This window comes from Achroia grisella, unplaced genomic scaffold, assembly GCF_030625045.1.
Source record: "Achroia grisella isolate CSIRO2021 unplaced genomic scaffold, CSIRO_AGI_Agris_v1 utg1107, whole genome shotgun sequence".
NCBI classification, from domain to species: Eukaryota; Metazoa; Arthropoda; class Insecta; order Lepidoptera; family Pyralidae; genus Achroia; species Achroia grisella.
Window position 1 is genome coordinate 37,017 of NW_026712578.1, and position 24,112 is coordinate 61,128.

The following is a 24,112-nucleotide window of genomic DNA, read 5'->3' on the forward strand; positions in this document are numbered from 1 at the left end:
CCGATTATTTAGACCTACTAAATATGTATATAAAATTTCATAAAAATCGGTCAAACCGTTTCTGAGGAGTATGGTAATTAACATTGTAATACAAGAATTTTATTTATGTATAAGATTATAAAATGGTAAAGTTTGTATGTTTGTTTGTCCGGGTTAAGCTCCGATTCTTTTGATCCGATTTTAAAATTTCTTTCACTATTTTATCCCTGAGTGCAATAGGCTATATAACATCACGCTACGACCAATAGGAGCGGAGTAGCAATGAAAAAAGTGGCAAGTGACATTCATTTGGTTTTTGGCACTTCCAATGGTCGCGGATTCGATTCCTCGAATATCTGGATACGAATAAAGATTTTTATCTACCTATCTATTTAAGTTATATTACTGTAAAGTATCAATCAAAATCCATTTATTCGTTTTTGCGTGAATAAGTAACAAATATCTTAAGGTACAAAATAAATGATCCGAAGGCGTAAGCCGCGAAATACAGGCGAGTGCACCGTTACATTATCATCCATAAAAAAAACTGACCTCCTTGAAAAGTGTTTATTTTTAACTAGCTGACCTGCGCAATTTAGACTGCATCATAACTTACTTGACCATTTACATAATATATTTTTAAAATAAATTCAAATTCAAATTCAAAAATCATTTATTCATGTAGGACATTTTAGCCGCTTATGAACGTTAAGTTTTTACATTATAATTTTTTTTCCCTACCGTCCAGTTCGGTATATAGATCCAATTGAGAAGAACTGGCAAGAAACTCAAACGAATTACTTTTTTTTAAAAATCCAGTTTATTTACAATTCATAGGCATTTAGATAGGTGTCTATGTCTAACATTAAATGAAAATCCCGAACATGAAAACTATTGCCATGCACGCTCGTCATTCAAGTAATCGTCTAGTGAGTAATAGGCTTTGCTCAGTAAATATGATTTAACAGATGTTTTGAATTTATTTAAGGGTAATTCCAATATATCCTTTGGTATCTTATTGTAAAATTTTATACCTATTCCCATAAAAGACCTATTGACTTTTTCTAAACGATACTTGGGGACAGCAAGTTTGTCTTTAAATCTAGTACTAATATTATGAATATTGCTGTTTTTTGGAATATAAACCTATATGTTATTCTGATGTATAAGTTATATAACTATAGTTACAAAAGGTGGACCTAATGTATAGCTAGCTATTGCATTCTCTCCCAATGAACCTTTGGTATCTGCAGAGATATTTGAATGCGGCTAAAAGAATAAAGTTTATAATATAATTAAAATTAAAAAAATAGTAAGATATGGCCTTTATTTTTAAACCTTGGCACAGGCCTTTGGACTATAATAGCAACATTTGGCCAAATCGGGTTAATTAGTATACATTATGCTATTTCCATCGTGCGATCGGACCACGCGTCGTGGCGTAACCTACTCGTAGGGTGGCGTGATGTCGCCTGATGTACGCCGTATCAGTCAGTGTTACCAGGTTGAAGATACTCCCTCAAATTGCGGAGTTTTATGAGTAATTTATGGGGAAACACTCAAATTGGTCAGTTCTTTTGGCGATGTGATAATTTATGCGAAGAAATTGACGCGAAAAGATTGTGAATTGCACTAAAATCAATTAAAATATATAAATAGTGGAAAGAACATCACTAAATATTATTCCTTGGCTTACTTAAAAGAATCTCACTGATTGGGGAGTTTTTTTGTGGCGATAAAGCGGGGAGAAGAATACGTAGGTAATTTTTTTTAAGAATTCACTTATATGTAATATATTGGCTTACTTAAAATAATTTAAACAATTAGGGAGGTTTTACTGGCGATAGCAGGAGGCTGGAGAAGAAAATTGTAGGAAAAAAATGTGGAATGCACTGTTATTTAGATTTTATATATTACATTGGCTTAGTTAAAAGACTCTATTTAATTGAGGAGTGTTTTGTGGTGATAGGGTGGGGAGAAAAAATCGTAGATTAAAGTCACATCCGTCAGGCGGGAGTTGGCTTTCAGTCGCTCCACAAGTTTTTCCTTAGGTTTGGTGCCATGAACATGTAAATTTAAATTATTTTATGTATGTATATACAACTGATAAATGGCACATGTTGTCTGTTGTATGTCAAAAATAACTGATGTATTGAACGAATATATGTTAATTATGTTAAACCATCACTGTATCACATTTAAACAAAAAAAATCATTTCATCTTCTCTTTAAATCTATCGCACTGACAATATTATCTGATTACATTAATAATGACTTCTATGTTGATTATCGCATGCATCTTACTTGTTATACTGTAATTATTTATATAAAAAAAACATCTAGCATCATAGCATTAAAATAGTCCGAAAAAACCTTGTTTACTGTTTGTTTATTTAATTTATATTTTAGAAATATTTTAGTAATACAAAATATATGGGAAAAGCAAGATGATCTGGCAACACTGTCAACCACTATCTAAATACAAGTCAATGACTCACTAAAAATGTGTGTCGTTAATTATTTAGGAGACCTGTGAACATATACAGATAACTTTTTCAACTTAATAATAATATTGTATGGAAAAAGATTTTTTTATATAACGACCCAACGAATACACGACCCATCTAAAGGATTTTTTTTATATTATATAAATACAGAATTTTTTATATATAAATAAATATAAATACAATTTTTTTTATATAAATTCATTTTTTTTTTATATACAAACTAATATCTGAACCATCTAAAGGAAAGTGTCTTCATTTTATGGTTTGTTGTAGTTTTATTTTTATACTAGTTATTCTGATGTATAAGCTATATTATTGTAACATTTCATTGAAAACCATTTAGTAGTTTTTGCGTGAAAGAGTAACAAACACCCATCCATACTCACAAACTTTCACGTTTATATTATTAGCACAGATAAGATAATATATATATATATACATACTATACATATAAATAAAATTGTAGTCAGTTTATAATATTGAAATAACCGTTGTTTACTACATACACCAAAATAACATTTTTTACAATATTTGTCCGTCTATCTGTCTGTTTGTTCCGGCTAATCTCTGAAATGGCTGGACCTATATTGACGGGACTTTTTAGCAGGTAGCTGATGTAATAAGGAGTAACTTAGGCTACTTTTATTTTAGAAAAATAAAGATGAATTCCACGCGGACGAAGTCGCGAGTACAGCTAGTATTAAATAAAATAAAAAAGGGCTGTAAGGAATTGAAAGGCGAGATGAATGGTTGTATGGAAATATATCACTAAGGTTGTGCTTATATCAGCAACAGCTGAGGCAGCTCCTGTTGCCAACTTCCGTGTTATTATTTATTTCTTGTTTTGTGTCTTATTGTAAATTGTATTATTTGTGTTATGTTGGCAATAAATCAATTATCTATCTATCTATCTATCTAATATCGTAATTTTTAAAATTTTGTGGAACTAAAAAAAACAAATGATTTAATTATTAATAATCAAGTCTTAATATTTTTACCTGTCTTTTTGTATACACAATAATAATTAAAATATGTATAATATAATAATAAATATTATGTTCTTTACATAGTAAAAACAAATTGAGAAAAATTCTTTTAGTTTTATATTCCACGCGGACGAAGTCGCGAGAACAGCTATAAATCAAAACATGAACCTATTTCAAAGTCGAGTAACTACGGCCGCTAACTCGCATACAAATATTTAGGCAAGTAATCTTAGAATGCTTGCATTGGCTTGGTGCCAGATGTGATGTGTTTGTCACATACACCACTTTACCAACGTGGGTAAGGATATTGTTAGTAATGTGGACTGATGATCTTATTGCTAGCAATGTACCATGTCAGGTTGCCCTCCACGCGGTTCCCCTTGGAAACCATCGTGATAAATTTCTGGTGAATTTGTCACGATAGGCTAACTGACCTGACCTCATGCTCATCTTATCATCCTCCACTGGTGCCCCGCCAGCGTAAACCGTTAGCGCAGGCGGGTGCACCATTCCATTATCATCCATAAAAAAACTGCTTTACTATGTATACTTTGATTTCTCAGATCGATCCCCGTTTGAATTGAACGTTGAAATTACGAGCCGAGGTTCGAAACCCTAGCGGTGCCTTCAGACTAAAGTCGTATCCGTCAGGCGGGAGTTGGCCTTCAGCCGCTCCATAAGTCCATCCACAGGTTTGGAGTGCCATCTGCACTCGCCCCAGTTCGGTGAAGCTGTAAAGCCCAGTCAGGTCAGGTCTTTAACTTTAGCAACACACAAGTTTCCTGCTCATTCTTCTTGTGATGATGATGAATTTGCATTCCGAATGAGTGGTAGAATCAAAATATGACTATTCAAAAGTGCTTGTAATGAGTTTATTTGAATAAAGATTATTTCTATTTCTATTTCAGGCGGGAGTTGGCCTTCAGCCGCTCCATAAGTCCTTCCGCGGGTTTGGAGTGCCATCTGCACTCGCCCCCTATCGTCCGGTGAAGCTGTAAAGGCCAGCTGCGGCCAACAGCATTAGAGTAGTCCGAAAAAAAAAATGACATCTAATCGAAATACTCATTTGTTCATTGGGTTCCCTAAAATATGATAAAGGGCAGTTACCGGATAAAGGACATATTTGGGGTTTTTGATTCCGCACAAAATATAAAAAAAACCGAAGAAACCGTTTTTTTTATGGATGATAATGGAATGGTGCACCCGCCTGTGCTAACGGTTTACGCTGGCACCAGTGGAGGATGATAAGATGAGCATGAGGTCAGGTCAGTTAGCACATCGTGACAAATTCACCAGGAATTTATCACGATAGTTTCCAGGGGGTACCGCGTTGAGGTCAACCTGACATGGTACATTGCTAGCAATGGGGTCATCAGTCCCCATTACTAACAATCCCCTTTCCCCCAATGTTTTCCTAGGGTTTAGATTAAGCTTTATACATTACTCGCTACACACCCCGGTTTCGCACGGGTGTACACTGTACATATATAAACCTTCCTCTTGAATCGCTCTAACTATTAAAAAAACTGCTTCAAAATCCGTTGCGTACTTTTAAAGATTTAAGCATACATAGGGACGGACAGACAGCGACAGCGACTTTGTTTTATACTATGTAATGACTAGTTGACCCCGCTGTGTTGCCATATATAAACGTTGTGTTGCCATATAAATTAAAATCGCTATTAAAAAATAGGGGTTGGTGATAGAAGGGTGAAAATTTAGGCAGCTACTTTATAAATAACTAGCTACTCTCGCCCCGGCTTCGCACGGGTGTACATGTATTATATATATAAACCTTCCTTTTGAATCACTCTATCTATTAAAAAAACCGCTTCAAAATCCGTTGCGTAGTTTTAAAGATTTAAGCATACATAGGGACGGACAGACAGCGACAGCGACTTTGTTTTATACTATGTAATGATATACTTTTTATATTATATATCCTCCGGTTTACATTAGACTTTATACATTACTAACTGACCCTGCAAACATTGTTTTACCATATAAATTAAAATCGCTATTAAAAAATGTGGGTTGGTGATAGAAGGGTCCAAACTTAGCAGTGTATGTATTTTTTAAACAACATTATAAAAAAAATTGTCCTTACTTATGGATATTAGTATCCGATTCACAGACCTACTAAATACGTGTATAAAGTTTCATAAAAATCGGTCAAACCGTTTCATACGAGTATAGTAACTAACATTGTGATACGAGAATTTTATATATAAGATTGTTATTGTAAAACAAATAATAATTTTTATTGATTAACTTAAAGAGAAAAAGGTTGTGTTATAATTGTTTTATTTTGATTTGATTTGATTTGATTTGATTTGATTTTATTATTTAAGAAGAGTTTAAAAATGTTAATAAATGTTTACTTAAAATTCTATTCGATTTATAACTTTATTTGACATATTAATAATAATTATTAAAATTCGCTTTTATTTATATTTAATTAGAATTTAACATGATTAATAATCAAAAAGTTTAATTAATTTTACATAAATATTAGCCGTCCCAGTCCTATACAAAATCGTCATACAGCCAAAATTAAAATTGCCGGCCTAACTTTCACCCTTGTACCAGCAACCCCTATTTTTATATTTATATGATAGCGGGGTACGCTAGTTAATAAAAAAAATCTTTAATAACTAAATTATTGACTTAAATTTAACTTGATATGCCATAAAATCTTCAGCACAAACGTTTTAATATTTTTTTTAAAGGATTTGCCACTCATGCCAGGAGATCACAATATGAAAGAAATAAAAACCGTATAAAATAATTTCTACTTGTGTATGTATTAAAGTACTATTTTAAAAAATAAATAAATATCAACTCTACATAATAGAAAAGAAAAACATAAAACAAAAGTCCATTGCGACCCTGCCAGGATTCGAACCTGGAATCTTCTGATCCGTAGTCAGACGCGTTATCCGTTGCGCCACAGGGCCTATAGATAATTGGGTCGAAATTGTGTACCACTTTATGTTAGGAAAATTTGGACTATTTCATATTTATAACTTACTAGCTACTCACCCCGGCTTCGCACGGAGTACATGTATTATATATATAAACCTTCCTCTTGAATCATAGAGTGATTCACAATACTGTAGTATATTATTTTGTAAGCGCAAAAAATGTGTTTATTAAAGACACTCTACTCTCTAAATTTATCAGTGTTACAATATTATGCATGTATTATACATATAAACCTTCCTCTTGAATCACTCTATTTATTAAAAAAAACCGCTTGAAAATCCGTTGCGTAGTTGTAAAGTTTTAATCATACATAGGGACAGACAGCGACAGCGACTTTGTTTTATACTATGTAATGATTACCTTACCAAAATTGTGACAGCTTCGCACTGATATACATATATTATACATATAAACCTTCCTCTTGAATCACTGTATGCGAACTACTATTAAAATCCGTTGCGTAGTTTAAAAGATCTAAGCGAACAGACAGCGAAAACGTCTACATTTTATACTATGTCAAGAAGATAAGAATTATTATTATATTATACATATTTTTAGTACTTATATATATAAAAGGAAAGTAAATATATTAAAAGACTTGATTATTAACAAATAAAATCTTTTTTTTTTTAATAATTTCTACAAAATTTGAAAATTAACGATATTTCCATATAACCTTTCATATCCCCTTTCAATTCCTTGCAGCCCTTTTTTATTTATTAATTCCAATTTTACAGCTAGTATTAAACTAGCTGTACTAAGTAAAAGTAAAAGTAGCCTAAATAAAACTGGAGTGTATGTTTGTAATATTGAACTAACCGTTTTCTACTACATGCAAATGAATATAAATACGGTACATACACCAACCACCTTGTCTGTCTGTTTGTTCCGGATAATCTCTGAAATGGCTGGACCGATTTTGACGGGACTTTTTTTGGCAGATAGCTAACGTAATAAGGAGTAACTTAGGCTACTTTTATTTTAGAAAAATTCTCTAATTATTTTTTTATTAAATTCCACGCGGACGAAGTCGTGGGAACAGCTAGTTCGTAATATAAGCTGTTGGTATCCCAAAACAAATAAATAAATAAACTTTCCACATATAATAACAGCAATACTGACGACCTCGGTGGTTTAGCGGTCAAGCACACCGCTTTACGACCGATGGTCGCGGGTTCGATTCCTCGCACGGCACAAACATTTTGTATACATGAGTATGATTGTTTGTATCGATCTGGGTATTTTCTATGTATAATATGTATGTATTTACAAAAAAAAAATCTATGTATATGTATCAGTTATCTAGTACCCATAACACAAGCTCTAGCTAGCTTAACTTGGGTTTAGATGGCTCTGTGTGAATTGTCCTGAGATTATTATTATTATTATTATTATTATTATAAAAAAAAATACTAACATATTCCTGTAACTGACTGTAAATGACTTGTTATTGAACTATTTATATAACTTAGTCATCTCTATAAATTGTTATATGTTTTTGAGAGATAAATATTTATATTAACATTTTCCTTATTTTCCAACACATTGGTTTTATACAGTTCATGCAGTATTGGTATATGCTGGTTAAATAGCAATAAAAAACGAGTCACATACGAGTCACATTTCGGTTGAGAGACGGCAGTATTATAAACGCGAAAGTTTGTGTGGATGTTTGTTACTCTTTCACTCAAAAACTACTGAACGGATTTTGATGAAACTTTACAGTAATGTAGCTTATACATTAGAGTAACATATAGGTTATAATTTAGAAAGATATTATGTAAATTGGGTAAAATATAATAATATATATCAAGTGTGACATGCAGACGAAGTTCGCGGGTCAGCTAGTATAAAATATAATTATAATAAGGATCTTGCAATAGAGGTAAAAACACAATGGCGAACCGAGACTATAGATATTGTACATTTAAATATATATAACTCAAAGGTGACTGACATAGTGATCTATCAACGCACAGCCCAAACCACTGGACGGATCGGGCTGAAATATGGCATGCAGGTAGATGTTATGACGTAGGCTTCCGCTAAGAAAGGATTTTGATTAATTCTACCCCCAAGGGGATAAAATAGGGGTTGAAAGTTTGTATGAAACTTTGTCAATTTTAAACCGATCGGGCTGAGACTTTGCATGCATAAAGCTACTATGACGTAGACATTCCCTAAGAAAGGATTCCACCCCTAAGGGGTTAAATTAACGCAAGCGAAGCAAAAGCTAGTTCTTCTATAATTCTGTTTTTTTAGTAGATTTTGTAAATACTATTATGTCTATTGCATTAGGTATGTTAATTTATAAAATCTGCTTATTTTTTGTATGTAATATGCATTACAGAATTTTTTAATTAGAGAAATCGAAAATCCTACACCACATAAACGTTTCATTTCAAAAATAATAAAGTAGGACACATCCTTTTCCATCTAAAATGCTATGTATACGCCAAATTTCATGCCAATTTGTTAAGCCATCAAGGCGTGAAAGCGTAACAAAACAAACTTTCTCATTTATAACAATACTTACCCTAAATGCATAAATTATATCAAACCAATTTTAGTAATTTTTACAATCATATAACATAAAAATCCGTTTCAAATTGGGATTGTTAATAACATCGTTACATAATTAAGACCGATTGTTACTACCATACCGGCCACGTAGTTGTATAGTTCACATTTTGCATTTTTTACCATTAAAAACTAGCTGATCCACGCAACGTCCTCAGCATCACACTTATCATTATATCTAACCCAATTTATTTTTATTTTATTTATTTTTTAATGCACAAAAAACTTGTACAAAGGCGAGCTTAATGTCATATGGAATTCTCCACCAGCTAACCTTTAGGTATACAGAAAGCGCTGTGGGGGAGGTATGTCAAAAACAAACACAAAGTTACTAATAAATATTATATAATACATATGAAATGCAAATAAATATATACAAATAATAATATATATAGTATACCTGATATTATATAATGTCATACATTAATGTTAAATATAGATAAATACAATACTAATACAATGCAATACAGTTATAACTCATTTTGGTGATTCAGAAGAAAATTAAATAATTTCTTTTTAAAAATGGGCTCACTCGATGCTTTATGTAGGTTTACTGGTATTCTATTCTAATTTACATTATGTCTTTTTAAATAATAGCCTGTGTGTTATTCTGATGTATAAGCTGTATTACTATAAAGTTACATCAACATCTGTTCAGTAGTTTTTGCGTGAAAGAGTAACAAACATCCATCCATAATCACAAACTTTCGCGTTTATATTAGTAAGGTTTTATAATATATTTTTTTTACATTAAACATACAACACGGGGTCTTCTTGAAAAGAAAGTCAAATGCTGTTCATTTGTTCGTAACCATAGAAATAGAAATAATCTTTATTCAAATAAACTTAGTATAAGCACTTTTAAATATATTTTTTATTCTACCACTCATTCGCACGCAGACTCATCACATGAAGAACAAGCAAAAAATTTACACATATTCCACTAGCACTTCACCTTATTATACTATTTTAAACTGTCTGTAACAAGCTAATTGTTATTCTCTACACTGTCTTACAAGTTGGGATATGAAAAAAAAACATTTTTAGGAAATACAGAAATAAACAATAATTGTAGTATATGTGCGAAAGAGAAGAAGGCATTATGTTGTCTCTAGCGCACACTGCTGGCGTCATACTGCCCGCATAAAGCTGTGAACGGCAAGTGAGAACAGTGGTGCGTATCTCAGAGTCGATAATTATTAAAACAAACAGTACAATTATTCAATAGAAAACCGATTTTAATATTCGATTATTAATTGACTTCTTTCCACAGAAAATTTCTTCATCCGATTTTTTCAACGAAGTGTTCTGAATTACCAGAATGTAAAATAAAACAAGATTAAATATTGACCTAAAATTTTAAGAAAGAAATCGATTTTTAAACAAGTTTATGACCTACCTGATGATGAATGGTAACCCTTGCCTATTTATATATTAAGTTTAACAGCACCACGGATATCATGTTATTATGCGACTAAGATGTAATTGCTCTTACTCTGTAATTTAACTAATTTACCCTTCAATCGAAACTCTAAATACAAAGCAAACTGCCCAGAGGGATGTAATAAGTAAGACTGGAGGGAAAGGGGATTGGTAGTAATATGAACTGATGATCTTATTCCTAACAATGTACAATGTCAGGTTAACCTCTACGCGGTTCCCCCTGGAAACCATCGTGATAAATTCTTGGTGAATTTATCAGAATAGGCTAACTGACCTGACCTTATACTCATCTTATCATCCTTCACTAGTACCCCGCCAGGGTAAACCATTAGCGCGAGCGTATGCACCATTCCATTATCACCCGTTTATGGGTGATAATGGAATGACTTATTACGTCCACTTACGTTTTATTATTACGATAAAAAAATCGATATATTTTTAGTACAGAATGTCACATCACTACTTATAGGAATAACAATACATTGTTCTTTATCCGCTACATACAAGTCATTACAAAGTCAAAACGAAACGACAAAGTAATCTTTGTATAAATTATTTAAATGTATATTCTAGAAACTTGTTTTTCTCTATATTTCTAATATACAAACAGATCGGCCACTTTATGGTAGCACCTGTACAAAGTTGCCAAAGGATATAAGGATCAGCTAAAAGTAATCTATACACATGAGAATCAGCGCTGCAGCGACACACTGCGACACCAGCTGAGTGGAGGCGCTTTCTGCTCATAGCGCGATATTAGTTTTTAAGTTTTCTATATTTTTACTCTGTATTATGATGCTGAATATATGATTATTATTATTATTACATATAATAAAAATATGGACATATAATGCGTAGGAACGAGGATAATATTTTAAGAAAGGTGTTACATATGAATGTGGATGGTTATAAGGGCAGAGGAAGGCCGAAAAAGAGATGGATGGACTGTGTGAAAGATGATATGGTAAGAAAGGAAGTAAATAACGCGATGACTGCGAACAGGGATGAATGGAAGCGAAAAACATATTACGCCGACCCCAAATAAATGGGATAAGGAGCAGATGACGATGAATAAAAATATGACTCGATGGAATTAGATGTTATTTTGCGGACGTCCATTTCACTGCATCATCATTACCTTGCCTTTATCCCATTATTTGGGGTCAGCGCAGTATGTCATTCTCTTCCACTCCATTTCACTACTTAATAGATTTATATTATTTTGTTTAATTTTAACGTTTAAAGTTTAACAGTACAAAGTTAGTCGGTTTGGTCGCCGAACAGTGAACGCTAGGCTTCGAAACTATATCCAAACTCTATTCAACGCCTGATGATGCCTCGTTCAGAGGCGAAACACGTGTCGCAATATGGGTGTAGACTCAATAACGGTCGGAATTTGATCACCATTAGAAGTGTAAAAGGGCATAGGCTACATTTTAATGTGATAAAAGGGTTTTTTTTTAAATACAATTTTCCACAGACATATTCGTCCGTGCCTTTTTTAATTTACTTTAATATTATTATATTTATTTAATTTCCACTTTTGTACAACTCCAGCCGAGATGTTTCAATTTGCCTAACAGTGGCACCGAGGCAGACCTTATCCGTCTGGGCCAGAACCACCGCTGGCCGGCTGGGTGAGTTGACAACATGCAGTGTCACCTATCTTTATTAGGAGCCAGTTACATTTACCAATATGCATATACAATTATATAAATCTTACACTACTACTAATTTCACAGTTTTCATTACATTGTGTTGTATTGTTACATTATGAATTCTTACATTGCATATACAATTATGTATATGAAATCTTATTTTAAAACTATTTTCAAAGTTCACTATTTGTTATAGTCCAGGTTTTGTTTAATTATTGATTGTTTAATTAATATAATAATACAAGGGAGATAAAAGGGTTGTAAGGGGTTGAAAGGGGAGATGGAAGGTGGTATGGAAAAAACGTCATTTTTATAGCTACAAACTTGAAACTTTTTTAAACTGTTGATTACAAATAAATATGACAATCAGAGTTTGTAAAAATTTTATCGTTAAGGGGGCACAATAGAATAGGGAATACAAGTTTTTATGGAAATTCGTCATCTTTGGAGCTAGGATGTTAATTTTTTTTTCTTATTTGCTTTGGGTTAGTTTATTAAGTATTTTTTATTTATTTAATCCATGCGGACCAAGTTGCAGATACATCTAGTTATTATTATATATGAAACTAGTTACTCACCCCGGCTCCGCACGGGTGTACATGTATTATACATATAAAACATCCTCTAGAATCACTCTATCTATTAATAAAGCCGGTTAAAAACCCGTTGCGTAATTTTAAAGATTTAAGCATACATAGGGACGGACAGACAGCGACAGCGACTTTATTTTATACTATGTAATGATATCAGCATTATACAAAGTCAACACTTATAAATAACATATACACGTGTAAGTAAATAGGCCATGCAACTCATGCAATGTTACTCATTATGATGACGAATGATGATTGTATGTAAGACTCACCTCGTCAAGTACAATGCAAGTATACTGCATCAGGAGTGGGGACGCGAACATTTCCCTCAGTAACACGCCTTCGGTCACAAACTGTAATATAAAATATATAACTGATATTTTATTGTGAAGCAAATTCAAATTTAATAATAATAATAATAATAATAATCTCAACACAAGCCGTATTGGAAGGAAATTTATTTCTTCATCACTTTTATTATCACCATGTAACTCATCAAGACCGCATGTTTGAATGAATTACCCCCGTAAAAAGGGAGATATTTAAAACATATATATATATATATATATATTTATTTATTTATTTATTTATTATTTTGCACACAAAAATGTATACATGGCGGACTTAATGCCTGATGGAATTCTCTACCAGTCAACAGTCGCGTTGATCAGAGATAACAATAAGGCGGTGCAATTTAACAATTAATATATAAAAAAAACAAATATGGATAAATACGGAAAAATAATATTATATATATTATTATATGCAAATATTATAACATACTAATATACTCGTATAAAATATATAATTACATAAATAAACAAAAATTAAGGCTTATTGATTACATACAAAATATTACATATATATGTATATATATACACACATACATATAATAAAATTATATGAAATATGCATATATAGTCTCATGGGATATTCTGCAGTTAAAAGTTTGGCTGAATACTCTTACAGAAATTTTGAATAATGTTCACGCAATGATCTCTTCAAGGAGAATTTGATTGACATCTTCTGAATCCAACAGGAAGTGCATTCCAAAGATTGATAGCAGTAATAGTGAAAGACTGAGAAGAGAAATTAGAGCGAGATTAGAGAGATAAGAGAGAGAGAGATTATATATCTATATATATATAAATAATAATAATAATCTCAGGACAATTCACACAGCGCCATCTAGACCCAAGTTAAGCTAGCTAAAGCTTGTGTTATGGGTAATAGATAACTGATACATATACATAGATTTCTTTTGTAAACACATACATATTATACATAGAAAACACCCAGATCGATACAAACAATCATACTCATCAATACAATGTTGATGTTTGTGCCGTACGAGGAATCGAACCCGCGACTATTGGAAGTAAAGCGGCGACTAAACCGCTAGACCACCGAGGCCGTCTAATAAATAAATAAATTACAATCTAATTCAAAATCTTCTTTAACGTCGTTTAAAGAGTATTAGAAAGGTCTAAAATAGCTCCAAAATCAAGTCATGTTTCGCGATTTGCTGGCATGTGAAAGTTTTAGTAGTGTAATCGTAGAATAAACATTTGGGACCTCGAATTTATAACTTTCGCTGCAGTGTCACTGGTCTGGTTTTTTTTATACCACGTAGGTGTCAAAGAAGCGTACGGTCCATCTGATGATAAACGGTGGTAGACTGTGTGTGAAAACATCTTTCACAATGTTGGCTTATTAAGAATTAGCAGCACACGCAAATTGTTCTAAAAAAAAAATTAACTACGTTTCCTTATTACATCAGCTACCTGCCAATAAAAGTCTCTTCAAAATCGGTCCAACCATTTCAGAGATTAGCCGGAACAAATAGACAGATAGACAAAAATTGTAAAAAAATGGTATTTTGGTATATGTACATATGCATGTAGTAAACAGACACTCTAATTTTATTTATATGTATATATAATAATATCACACCTAGTACCAAACCGCGACTTGCTTTATTGGAATTCATAAGTATGATTGTTTGTATTGGCCTGTGTTAGAATTTTTCTAAAAAAAAATTCAACTAAGTTACTCCTTATTACATCAGCTACCTGCCAATAAAAGTTTATTCAAAATCGGTCCAGCCATTTCAGAGATTAGCAGGAAAAAACAGACAGACATATAAAAAATGTTATTTTGGTGTATGTACCGTATTTATATACATATGCATGTAGTAAAACGTTTATTTCAATAGTACAAACAGCCACTCCAATTGTATTTATATGTATACATGTATAGATAATAATATCACATCTAGTCCCAAACCCCGACGGTGATCTAACGGTTTAGCACACTACTTTACTTGCTTTATTGGAATTCATAAGTATGTTTGTTTGTATTGGCCTGTATCAATAGATAGTGGGTAGTAAAGTAGGACGGAGTCGCGGGTACTATTAATGTAGTTATTAATAATAATATTTATTTATTTATTTATCAGAATGTTTTTTTTATAACACAGGGGACAAACGAGGATGCGGCTCACCTGATGGTAAGTGATTACCGCCGCCCATGAGCACCCGCAACACCAGGGGAATTGCAAGTACGTTGTCGGCCTTTTAAAAAGGAATAAGCTCTTTTTTTGAAAGTTTTAATATCGTATCTTAAAGGTGTGTACAATGGTAATTATGTGTTATAGGTTTCATCATATTATTATAATAATTATTATTTACATATTATTGTAAATTGTAACAAAAGGGACCTGAACTAGGGTTCATTCCCGGGAATTCTCGACCCGAGAATTCCCGGGAAATCCTTGGGTTCTGTTCCCGGGAAATCAAGCTCGAGAAAAGTCGAGAACTCGAGAAATCAAGTACCTATATAGAAATTAAATTGACGTTTGTTGTATTGCGTGGCGGCGCAATAATACTAGATATTAAGGTTTTCTTTCATGTATTTTTTTTTGTTTTACAGAAACTATTTTTGTTTACAAGTTTAAGGTAGATTTTTTCTAAATAACCAGCCAAAAATGGTGCTGTCATTATAAATATAAGTCTGAATAATATTAGGTCCTAACATATGAAAGTGGTGTTTTGTAAGGGAATAACCTGAAGTATTTTTTTTCAAAATATAACATGTTTTTTTAATCAAACTATGTACCATTGCTATTTATGCACTTTTGCCATCTCATAGGTACTTCATTGATCCCTTTACTGAAAAAAACATTGGAACGGGAACATTTGGACATCATAAATCATCAATAAAATCTTTGTACTTTGGACTGCCTCATCGGATTTGAATTTTTTCCCAATCAGTTATTCAAATTTCGAAAAAAATGGTAATCTGTTGGAGCAAGATCCGGGGAGCAATTGTAAAGTCTTAGACATTACAATTGAATCTCTTCTAATTTGGTAAATGTCAGTTGTGCAGTGTGTGGTCTAGCGTTGTCCTGAAGCAGCAGTAGCCTACGGCGATAGACCAGCCTCGGTTGTTTAGCAGCTAGCTTTTCCATTTTGGTTTCTCAATTGCTGACAACACACATCTGCCGTAATCATCTGGCCAGATTTAAGAAAGCTGAAGTGAACAACACCGGAACTAGTCCACTAAACGCTCGCAAGTAACTTTTTTTGGGTCAATTTTCGCTTGGGGCAGGATTTGGTTGGTTTGCCAGGGTTCAGCCATTGCGATGAGCGTTTCCAATTATAATACAAGATCCACATCATCACAGGTTCGATTTAAAATCCCTTTATTATTATGCCGGTTGACTAATGTAACGCAGCAGTCTACGCGAGTTTGTCGATCGAAACGCGAATTGTCTACTCAATTCATGAGGGACCCACCTTTTAAGCTTTTTCGCCCTCCCAATTTGCTACAAGTGGATTAATACAGTTTTGTCACTAACACCGCAACCTGAAACTAACTCTGACGTGGTTTGTGATGGATCTGCTATCATAATTACCAACCTTGGACTCCAGCCGCCCACGGAGATTGTTTTGCAGGTCGAAATTTCCAGAACGAAAACGTTGCAAATACATTGTGCATTGCATTGTGTTTTCTTTTGCGACACCACCACCATACACATCAATAATCCTTCGAGCCGTTTCTGCAGCATTAGTGCCATGGCGGAACTCGTACTTGTACTTGTAAATGACGCGATATTTTAAGTTTTCCATTTTGTAAGCTGAGTGACCCAAAGAAAAAACCAAGCACATGTATCACGGTTTTCGAAAAACAAATGCATGAGTGAATAGCCGTATAAATTTGAAATTGAAATTTCTAACCAAAGAGGAGATATTTATGATCAAAGTGGCCAGTACGACAAAACGCTAATTTCATATTTAAAAACCTAATATATTTCAGTATTTAAAAAAAAATGGCTTATTCATAATATGTATAATGTTTTTAAATATACCTACTCAATAAAAGTTTTATAATTAATTTTATAGTTAAATTTTATAATTAATATTTAACAAAAATGCAGTGGTTTTCGTCTCAAATGAAACCACTGAGTTTTTTGACGTTATTGGGACAAAAAATAAACCAAACGTACGTAAATGTAAATTTCTCGACAACCCGAGAAGACGCGAGAAATTAACCTCGAGAATTCTCGAGACCCGAGAAATTGAAAAGCTCGAGAAATCATGAACCCTAATCTGAACTGACCTCAAATACAAGATTCTACTTAGTTTATGTACCAGGGAACGATTTAAATTAAGTAGATTTATTTTAATTAAAGTAAATATTGGATGCAAAATAAAAACTATTATTATTGTAATTACATTCTGCTGTTTACAGCGTACAAAATACACATTCTGTAATCCGAGCATATTATATATGTTATGCAATTATACAAGAAGATGTAGTAAGTTAGGTATTATATCTAATCGGATAGTAATGATAAAACAATTGAAGTATATATTGTACAATTGAAGTGCATAACAATTCATGAGTATGTTTGTTCGTATCGGTCGCAATGTATGTATTGAGTGAGTTACGGGATTGTTGGTAATGGTAAGAAGTAATCCCCATTTGACCGTTGACCTCCACGAGGGTAAAAGGGGATTTTTAGTAATGTTGACAAATTTTTTTTGTCAGTGACAATGGAATAGTGGACTTGCCTATGCTAACGGTTTACGCTGGCGGGGCACCAGTGGAGGATGATAAGATGAGCATGAGGTCAGGTCAGTTAGCACATCGTGACAAATTCATCAAGAATTTTTCACGATGGTTTCCAGGGGGAACCGCGTGGAGGTCAACCTGACATGGTACATTGCTAGCAATGAGATCATTAATACACATTACTAACAATCCCCTTTTCCCCCCTAATGTTGAGTATTGATCCCATTGCTAGCAATTTACCATGTCAGGTTCCCGGTAGAAACCATCCTGATAAATTCCTAATGAATTTGTCACGATGGGCTAACTAATAAACTTACATTGAAGCACTTTTGAATAGTCATTATCAGTACATTTTATTTTATCTACCGCTCATTTTAATTTAGAGTGCCATCCGCAGACTGCACTCGCCTTCTCTTGTCCGGTGAAGCTGTAAAGGCCAACGAATGGCATTAGAGTAGTGAAAAAACTCACCACAATACTTGTATCTGAAGATCGGACTGACGACATAGCCGCAGCATACCCAACATGCTCGCCGAGCCGCTCGCCGCGCTCGTCCGCCACTCTGCTGGCGAGCGACACAGCGGCGGCAACACGTGGCTGGGTTACGCATACTCTGTGGCCTATCTCGTATAAATACTGCAACAACAGATAAAAAATGAAATAAATAACCCTGGATAATACATCGCCATCTAGTCGACAAGCAGAGCTTGTGTTATGGTTACTAGACAACTGATATAAATACTTAAATATATTTTTTTAAATACACACATAATATACATAGAAAACACCCAGACCGATACAAACAATGATACTTATGAATACAAATGTTTACACCGTGCGAGGAGCGAGGAGGAGGAGCCAGCGGGCCGCGAGTTGAAGACCCTTGACTTAGTGGTATGAAAAATAGATAGTAGCCGATTCTCAGACCTACGGAATATGCATATAAACTTTCATAAAAATCGGTCAAGCCGTTTTGTAGGAGTATGGTAACTAACATTGTGACACGAGAATTTTACATATAAGACTAGCTGTCCCGGCAAATGTTGTTTTGCTTTAAAATAAATTAAAAATTTAGGGGTGACTACCTCCAACATTTAGGGGGATGAAAAATAGATGTTGGCCGATTCTCAGACCTACTCAATACGCTCACAAAATTTCATGAGAATCGGTCAAGCCGTTTCGGAGGAGTATGGGAACGAAAACTGTGACACGAGAATTTTACATATAATATATATTAGGTACCTATTGTAGTAATATATACAAATAACCATAGTGGAAGTGACGTCACGGCTCAGTGTAACAACACACTAATTAATAGTTATTTCTAATTAACACGCGGACGCGCTAACACGGTCACTAATTGCTTTGGGAGTTAGCGTCTATTACTTTTGAGGAGTTAATTAAAATATTGTTCAGCCGCATTACTGTCGCCGTTTTTTATTATCTATTTAGAGAATATACAAACTTTTTTTTCTCCTTTTTTTTTTTGGGAGTTTGTACTCAAAATATGACTATGACAATACTATCGTACCTATACTAAATAACAAAAACTAAAAATCTCTGAAATGACTGGACCGATTTTGCGGGATTTTATTGGCAGGTAGCGGATGTAACAAGGAGTAACTTGGCTACTTTTATTTTAGAAAAATAAAGTTAAATTCCACGCGGACGAAGTCGCGGGTACAGCTAGTCGTTAATAAAAACAATCCGACCATCCATTCTTATGACGTCATAACGGTTATCGGTTTCCTACCACTCGACAGCAATAGTCATATTGACCCACATTTTTGTAACACGAGCATTCACTTGGCAAGCGTCCAAGTCGGTGGTGACAGCAATTAAAATATACTGTTCACCATTCAATATTCCTAACAATAGAGAAGTTAGGTTAACAACATGGTTATTTATATAATCCTTAATTTATAATAGTCAGGGGGCGGATTTACCTAAGGGTGTTTTGGGCTGCAGCCCAGGGCCCCGAGGGCCCCCATTCCCTACTGAAACGATATTTAGAATATAAATAAAATCTAGAATGTTAAAAAACCTATCATAATTGTGGCACTGCACTCACTATTGTGGCACTGCACTCACTGGGCCCAACTTTCTGCTGCGTGCTGCTACACCGACCATGACAATGTACCTCTCCCGTCTACACTACTGCCACTAAGGAGCAGGACATTGTCGATTATATTCGTACCAACAGTAACCTGACATTATGGGTGACGCAGCTGAAGTCGAGTCACAACGCGAGTTTCAAAGCGTTTGTGGCCCTGGTCCCCACCGACTTGCTGCCCACCTTCATGAAAGAGGACTACTGGTCGAAAGGTGTTGTATATCGGCGCTACCGTGGATTGCCGTCTTCAGTGCCGTGATCACACAGACAATATCATTGTATTAGTTTTTAAATATTATATTATATGTATGTTAGTCTATAAGGTATTTATAATATGGGCCTAATTGCCTGAAATAAATAAATAAATAAGGTTGGCAACCCTAAGATCAATCAACCCATGAAGTGCGCGTCTATCGAAAGGAACGGGGAATTTCTGGTCGCTAGTTTTTGACCAGTGTATTCTTTTAGTTGAGTAATATAACTAGGTAGGCCCCTAAGTAGATTTAGAGCCCAGGACCCCACAAATTCACGATCCGCCCCTGATAATAGTAATATTAACACACTAGGCTTCCAAGTTATATCTGAACTCTATTCAACGCCTGATGATGCCTCGTTCAGAGGCGAAACACGTGTCGCAATATGGGTATAGACTCATAACGGTCGGAATTTGATCACCATTAGAGAAGGTCACAACGGTAGTCAAGTTTCCACACCGAATATTTGTGGTCTAAGATCTCAGAGGCTAATGTATTGGAATTAAACAAAATAATATAAATCTATTAAGTTGTAATAATATTCTTTATGCTGCATAAAAATTAAAAAAAAGAACTTAATATAATTCTATTCTCACAAAAGGCGACCTCATCGCTCAAATGAATCTCTTACAAACAACCTGCGAGATAGAAGTTTGGTATTTAATATTATAAATGCGAAAGTAACTCTGTCTGTCTCGCTTTAACGCCAATACTACTGAGCCGATTCAAATGAAATTTGGTAGACAGATAGTCTAGAACCTGAAAAAGGATATAAGCTTACTTTTTAATGTGAAAAAAGGGTTCTAAGGGGTTGAAAGGAGAGATGAGGGTAGCTAGAGCTGGTAGGTAGAAACTTATTTTTTAAAGGTAAGGTTTAAAGTAAAATAAAATAGGAAATGAAAGTTTGTATGGAATTTCATCATTTTTCAAGCTAGAACTATGAAATTTTTTTCTTTATTTGTTCAAGGTCACTTTTTTAAAAGTTCACATTCCACGCGGACGAAGTCGCGGCCTGAAGCAAGTATACATATATATTCGAAAATAAAGAACTACGATGAACAGAATAGAATAGAATATTATTTAATTAAATAAATTTAAATTTAGGCACTTCTGATTTGCCATACAATAAGTAAGGCAAGTCAGAAGTGCATAAATTACTTACTGCCACATTGTGGAATCATCTCGCAGCAATGGTATTTCCGAACCGATACGATAACCTTTAATAAAAGAGCTTCTTAAAAGGCCGGCAACTCACTTGCAATTCCCTAGGTAGTAATCACTTACCATCAGGTGAGCCGCAAGCTCGTTTGTCTCTAACGCTGTTGTGCCTACAATTGTAATATTTGTAAACACTTGAGACGCTTCCATTAGTACCTCTCCAGATAACATACATTTTAGTTGAGTCAGTCCCGACTCCACGTCGAATGTACGCGTTACTAATAACCCCGCCCCCTCCGATCGATCCCCCATCCAATTCAAACGGGGACCGATGTTACGACGGCCTGAGCCGAGGTTCGAACCCCTAGCGGTGCCCTCAGACTAAAGTCGTATCCGTCAGGCGGGAGTTGGCCTTCAGCCGCTCCATAAGTCCTTCCGCGGGTTTATCTTCCGCCCCCTATCGTCCGGTGAAGCTGTAAAGGCCAGCTGCGGCCAACAGTATTAGAGTAGTCCGAAAAAAACGGATTTACATGAAACTTTACAGTAATACCTATACCTTACGCATCAGAATAACATATAGGATACAAATTTTGCAGGTTAAACCGCGGGCACAGCTAGTACTACAATAAACAAATAAACCATATAGCGACACCTCACCACATCATTTATAACGCTAGTGTTGAGGTGATAACCACTACGCTACACTATAAAAATAAGTAGAATAGAATAGAAATAGAATAGAATAGAATAGAAAATCATTTATTCAAATAAACTTAATATAAACACTTTTGAATAGTCATAACAATTTGTTTTTTATCTACCACTCGTTCGGAAAGCTGTCTCATCACAAGAAGAACGAGCAGGAAACTTGTGTGTTGCTCTTTTAAATAATCCTTGTAAGTTTACATTTACAAGTCGAAACGTGTGAATACAAACTACCAACAAGCACTAATTTTTTGGGTCAAATATAAATATGCAATAAGATTAAATCAGCTGTAGTGATAAGTATCTAACAAATTGGCCCTACAAATTGGGTGCTAAATTGTCAAACATGGCGGCAGTTACAAGGCGAGTGTTGACAACCATCAATCGGATGAAACACAATGCAAACTTTTTGCATGCATTTTTTTATCAGCTACAACCTTCACGCTATGATCAGATCACAGAGCGTAAACTGTAACCGTTATTACATTATCTAAGTATCTACTGATATACTAACTGCGTCACATTTTTTGCAACATTTTTTTTGCAGCTGCGCTCTTATTGGACTTTTTAGGAATGATAGTAAGCACCGTATTATAAATACGGATATGTTGTGTATTTTATTATAATAAAAGTAAATTGCAGATATATCTAAATATATAACTCAAAGTTGACTGACATAGTGATCTATCAACGCACAGCCCAAACCACTGGACGGATCGGGCTGAAATTTGGCATACACGTAGATGTTATGACGTAGGCATCCGCTAAGAAAGGATTTTGATAAATTCCACCCCTAAGGGGATATATTAACGCGAGCAAAGCCGCGGGCAAAAGCTAATATAGCTATATCTTATATATAAAATTCTCGTGTCACAGTTTTCGTTCCCATACTCCTCCGAAACGGCTTGACCGATTCTCATGAAATTTTGTGAGCGTATTGAGTAGGTCTGAGAATCGGCCAACATCTACTTTTCATCCCCCTAAATGTTAGGGGTAATCCAACCCTAAATTTTTTTTTTATTTTAAGGCAAAACAACGTTTGCCGGGACAGCTAGTAGAATATAAAATATGTAAGAATTAAGAGCACAGCAATTAATCAGTATGTCTGCAGAAGCTGCTTATTTTCCCGCGCGAACGTAGTGCGCCACAGATGCAGAATAGATGCCGCAGTAGTGATGGGCGCGTCATAGCTGTATGTGATGATGATGTTATATGACCTACCTCAATAAATGAGCTATTGAACAGTACAAAAAAATTCAAAATCGGTTCACTATTGGTGATTAATCCGTACATACAATCTCACTAACGTACCCCTAAACAATATGACTACCTAGATGTACTACCAAGATATAGGAAATGATTTGTTTCTTGTAAAAAAAAATTACAAAGCAGATAAAAGTTTTTTTTTTCAGTTTTTGAGTTTATTTATAGTAAATTTATATAATGACTACCTGATTCTGCTAACTCCGTTCCGTCTCAAAATTAAATATGTCAAAAGTTTTTTTTAATTTTAGTTACGCAATTAATTTCTAAACGCACCCTGTTTGACAGGTATCAGCAGTTTGTATGGGAAAATAAAATTGTTGTTTTCACTATTTCACATGCAATTTCTTCATATTTTATCACCGTTTAAACCTTTCCTGGACTTCAACGAATATTTCAACACTAAAATTAGCCAAATCGGTTCAGCCGTTCTCGAGTTTTAGCGAGACTAACGAACAGCAATTCATTTGTATGTATATACATACGATACGGCCAAAAATATCTTTAATTGCCATAAAATTATTCGTGTTAAGACCCGGTTAATAATATAAATAATAACAACATAAGTAATTTTAATACAATATACAATTACAAAAACCTTAGTAAACTCTAAAAAAGAAAGTAGGCTCTTGGTACATTTATATCACCATTTATAAAACTTTTTTAAACATTTTCTCTAGTTTCATAAAAAAAACACGGCGCGAGGTCGTTCAACTGTATATCGACTTTCGCTCGCCGATTTTTTAATGTGTTAGATAATCATTGATCGAAAATGACAAATATCGAAAAAAGATATACGAAAACATCGTATT

At 34.1% G+C, this 24,112-nt stretch overlaps 1 protein-coding gene and 1 non-coding gene across 2 annotated transcripts in view; both read right to left on the reverse strand.

Annotated features, from left to right (window-relative positions):
- LOC131849225 (probable ATP-dependent RNA helicase DHX35) overlaps positions 1-24,112 on the reverse strand; it is a 67,561-nt gene that overhangs the window by 17,003 nt on the left and 26,446 nt on the right. The window contains exons 3-4 of the mRNA XM_059199251.1: positions 18,279-18,443; positions 13,004-13,084 (exon numbers count right to left, since the gene is read on the reverse strand). Of these exons, the coding sequence (XP_059055234.1) occupies positions 13,004-13,084; positions 18,279-18,443 (246 nt within the window). The remainder of the gene's footprint in view (positions 1-13,003; positions 13,085-18,278; positions 18,444-24,112) is intronic.
- Trnar-acg (transfer RNA arginine (anticodon ACG)) lies at positions 6,357-6,429 on the reverse strand. Its single transcript has one exon. It is a non-coding gene; the product is annotated as a tRNA-Arg (tRNA).